Source organism: Leptosomus discolor, chromosome 7 (assembly GCF_034619465.1).
Source record: "Leptosomus discolor isolate bLepDis1 chromosome 7, bLepDis1.hap2, whole genome shotgun sequence".
Lineage (NCBI taxonomy): Eukaryota > Metazoa > Chordata > Aves > Leptosomiformes > Leptosomidae > Leptosomus > Leptosomus discolor.
The window spans coordinates 42,749,719-42,753,790 of NC_141397.1; the positions used below are offsets into that span (position 1 = coordinate 42,749,719).

Consider the following 4,072-nt stretch of genomic DNA (forward strand, 5'->3'; position numbering starts at 1 on the left):
TTGGATTACTCAAGATGTGAAATTTAAATTTGAGGGGAGGCAAAATGATAAAAACCATCAAGTTTTTGAGAATCAGGCACTCCATTTGTGTACTCAAAATTACCAGTTTAAAGGTTGGGTAACATTTTCTTGAATACAATCATTTTCAGGAATAATGCTATACATAATTTTGTACTAATGAATTCTGAAAAAAAACCATTTAGTGAAATAGAAACTCAGTAAAAGTAGAATTGAAACTCATGCTTTGATGAGACATCACAAGCAATTTTCTGATATATTTATATAGCACACAAAGTGCTGGATTAACAAGTGTTGTCACTCCCCCCAAATGTTTAATGTCATCTGATTTTTCCCCAGCTAAATGGATGCTCCTGGTCACAGGACTCACACACGCTCACACAACAGCACAACACTCCTATTTCCTCTTACCTGTTCTGCCCTCAGGTGACAACAGCCTCTGCCTACAATAATCCCTTGTACAAGTGGCATCAGCACATCTCCAACTTTAGTGGAATTATCTCACCTCTCTTGTACCACAGCCACATGATTTTCTAAGCAGCTGCCACACATTGATGGCTCTGAGGGACTGACTCAATCTCAGATTGACTAATAAACCAAAGTTTTCTTTTTGTACTCATTTCTGACAGATAAGTCCACTGATAGCAGATTTCCTTTTGCTATTTCCTAAGTTCACAAAGCTGTAAGTCCCACTCACACAGCTCAGTCCAGTTCTCTGGAAGTGGCAGTTGGATGCAGCCCCTGACCAACTGCACCTCCCTGCAGGTCACACTCGCTCCTACAATGGGGTCACTGGGGGAAGCACTGCCAAGGAGTAGTCTCAGTGAATTTATGCATCCACCTAGTAACCTGCATCCAACCTGTTTGTAGTCTTTATCAGCTTTCTCGCAACCATTTCCTCACCTACCTAACAGCCCTTGTTCTAAACCCTGGTTTTTCTAGTGCTTTTTAGTTATTTCTTGTACACTTTATTGAAATGCAAGTGCCTTTGATCTTCAGCCTTTCTCTTACCTGAAAAAGCAGACAATTCATCAAAGAATATAATCTGGCAAGATCTGTCAAAGCCTTAATTATTTCCTTAAAAATCTGTATGAAGCTTTGACTCAAGTTACAGAATTGCTTTAATTGCATTTGACACTTTTTCCTTCAACAGATAGGCTAGATCAATCCTTTTCCAGATACACTAAAAACATATATGCTTCATAACAATTATTGAGTTGGACCTTTACCTTTACGTGCATATTTTTTCCATAGTCTGAGCTGGAAATAGATCGTTTTCCCTAATATTAGCATGTTAAACTCTGAGTGCAGATACAGTTATTCCCATTATCACTCACTGATTCCTGTAAGTCATCCCATCTCTGACCTCCAGCATAATATCAGCATCCCTATGAAAAGCGGAGGTATAAGATTTGCAAAACCCAAGGCCATCTCCTCAGTTAATATTTAGCAGATCTACTTCTTCTCGCTCTCTTTTTTTAATATTTTATTTTGGCCATGTAAACAAAAAAAATCTTTCACTAACTGGTTTTTGGTTTCTTGAGCAAAGTCCAGTGCCATTTCGTAGTGCTAATAAGCTACCTGTCACTTTTTGTCCTTCAAAGTAGAGATGCACCTCTCGATCAAGTTCTTCTTAAAATTTCTTCACTTACTCCTAAAATTTCTTTTGAGCTACTTTGTTGGCTAAGCTGGACTGGAAACTTTAACTACCAATTTCTTCTCCTTCATTAGGATTTTTTTGTGATTTTGATCTAGAGAGATTATCAAAAAGCAGTTTTAAGGCATAGTTTGTTAAAGCATATGTATATTTTTAAGAACAATAACACTTATTCCACACAATTATACTTTTTAAAAGAACTGTATTATTAAGATGTCATGCCTTCCATGTGCTAATCTTTGCTAGATTATCTAAGAAAACAATTAAAATTTCAAGTACTCACAACCCCAAAATTTAACCAATGCTGGAAGTTAAACACAAGCTAGAAAATGCTCTTACTCAATTTGCATCTAGATAAAAGATCAGTCTTTTTAAGGTGACCTTCTAAAAAACTGCATCAGACACAAGCACTACATGAAATTAAAATGTCCGTACAAATGCAGGTGAAGTAAAAGCACATCAGCAAAAACTACTGATGCATAGGAAATCATGGATATAAGAGTAAAATCCCAGCTATCAGTTTGACCTGCATATGGAACAATAATTTCATTCATCTCTGTGTAGCAAAGGAAGGGTACACAAGTGATAGGAAATTTTCAATAGCTTGACAAGTTACTAGAGATAGCCAGCACACTTTAGAGTTTTTGAAAACATGTTTGAATGGGTCAGTCTCTTCAATATCTGAATGGGATTATCTTAGAGGGCATGGCAGTCAGTGGATGCTGACTATCTGCCATTGAGAATCAGGCTCCTTTGTAACAGATCAAGCCACTCAAATTGGAAATACAAACCTCTGTGTTTGAAATGAGGATTCACTTTCAATAACAGCCAAAGACTGAACAAGTGTATAGCTCAAAACCAAAAAAGCCAAGAGTTGTGTTTGGAAGTATCTTGCTCTGATATATCAAGGCATTAACTGGGAACCTTGCACATTTCCAACCTGTTCTCTCTGCCGTTTTAGGGGAGAAATGAGAAACAGCAGCGGGGAATGCAATTTTACAGACATCGACAGATTAGCAAAGACCCTGCGGCTGGGGATCTCCATCCCTACCTTCATTCTTGGGCTGGTTCTCAATGCCCTGGCCCTCTCCGTGTTCTGCTGCTTTTGGAAGAAACAGACCAAAACTTCAGTTTACATGATCAATCTCGCGCTTGCAGATGTCTTCCTGCTTCTCTCGCTCCCACTCAAGCTGTACTACTCTATCACAGAAGCGCCCGGACTCCTGTGCTCATTCATAGAGTCTCTCTATTTTGTCAATACATACGGCAGTATCTTCATCATTGTCTGCATTACTGTTGACAGATACATCTGCATAAGGCACCCATTTGAAGGTCGAGCTAACCAATCCCCCAAATGGGCTATCTTGATTTGCTGTTTCATCTGGGCAGTAGCCTGGCTTTGCAGCAGCCCAATGTATGTGTTTCACAAGAAAGATTATTTTAAATGCTTTTACAACATGTCAGAACAGGCATGGAGCATCCCTCTCATTGTTTCTGTGGAAATCTTTGGATTTCTGATCCCACTTGCAGTGATAGTTTTCTGCTCTGCCCAAAACATCTGGATTCTTCTGAATCACAAAAGTCAAGCTAAAAAGAAGGTAGAAGGCAGTAGCTCCTTACGAGTCATTGCCATCAACCTCGTGGTGTTTTTGGTGTGTTTCACACCTGTCCACCTTGCGATCTGCCTACAGTGCCTAGTAAGACAGCACGTGATAGTGGACTGCAGTCTAAAACAAACCATCAGCCTCTTCATTCAGGTGTCAATGATATTAGCCAACCTGAACTGCTGCTTGGATGCCGTCTTTTATTACTTCGCTGCAAAAGAATTTCGTGAGAAAACACACCTGAAAAAGGTTATTGAACTATGTCCTATCTTTAAGCCTTGTGCCACATGATGGGCCTGCCTGCAGTGGAAGAACACCTCTTCCTCAGCTCCCACTTTCCCCACAGGACTCCAACAGCATTATCCCTGACATAGCAGTAGGGTCACCTTGGCCATGGCATGGAGGGTGCAGGAGGGAGAAGGACAATGTTTTTCCAGTGAATGTGAACCTGTTCCATGTTTTTCTTCCCTTTAAAAATGAAAGGAGAAAAATGTTGGAAAAAAGAACCAGCATTAGCAAAGTGACGGAGTGACACCAAAACAAGCACTACCCACGATGGTACCTACTAAATGTGTACGGTTTGTCAGATCACTGGAATGCCTCTTAAAAACAGCCTTTGTCATTGCTGCACCAGTTTTACTTTTGCCAACATGATCAGAAATTTGTTGCAAAGGGCCAAACTTACAAGTATTCAAAACCTTCCTTCTAACTTAGAAGGTATCTAAGAATTAAAAGGCAGTATTCAGCCAAAAGTCTGACTCTGCCCTTTCCTTATGTAAAACTTACAGAAGAT

The 4,072-nt window shown here is 39.7% G+C and overlaps 1 protein-coding gene across 1 annotated transcript; it reads left to right on the plus strand.

Annotated features, from left to right (window-relative positions):
* The first annotated feature begins 2,643 nt into the window (after positions 1-2,643).
* GPR55 (G protein-coupled receptor 55) lies at positions 2,644-3,570 on the plus strand. The gene has a single exon (XM_009949728.2). The coding sequence runs from the start codon at positions 2,644-2,646 to the stop codon at positions 3,568-3,570; it is 927 nt and encodes a 308-aa protein (XP_009948030.2).
* The last annotated feature ends 502 nt before the right edge of the window (positions 3,571-4,072 follow it).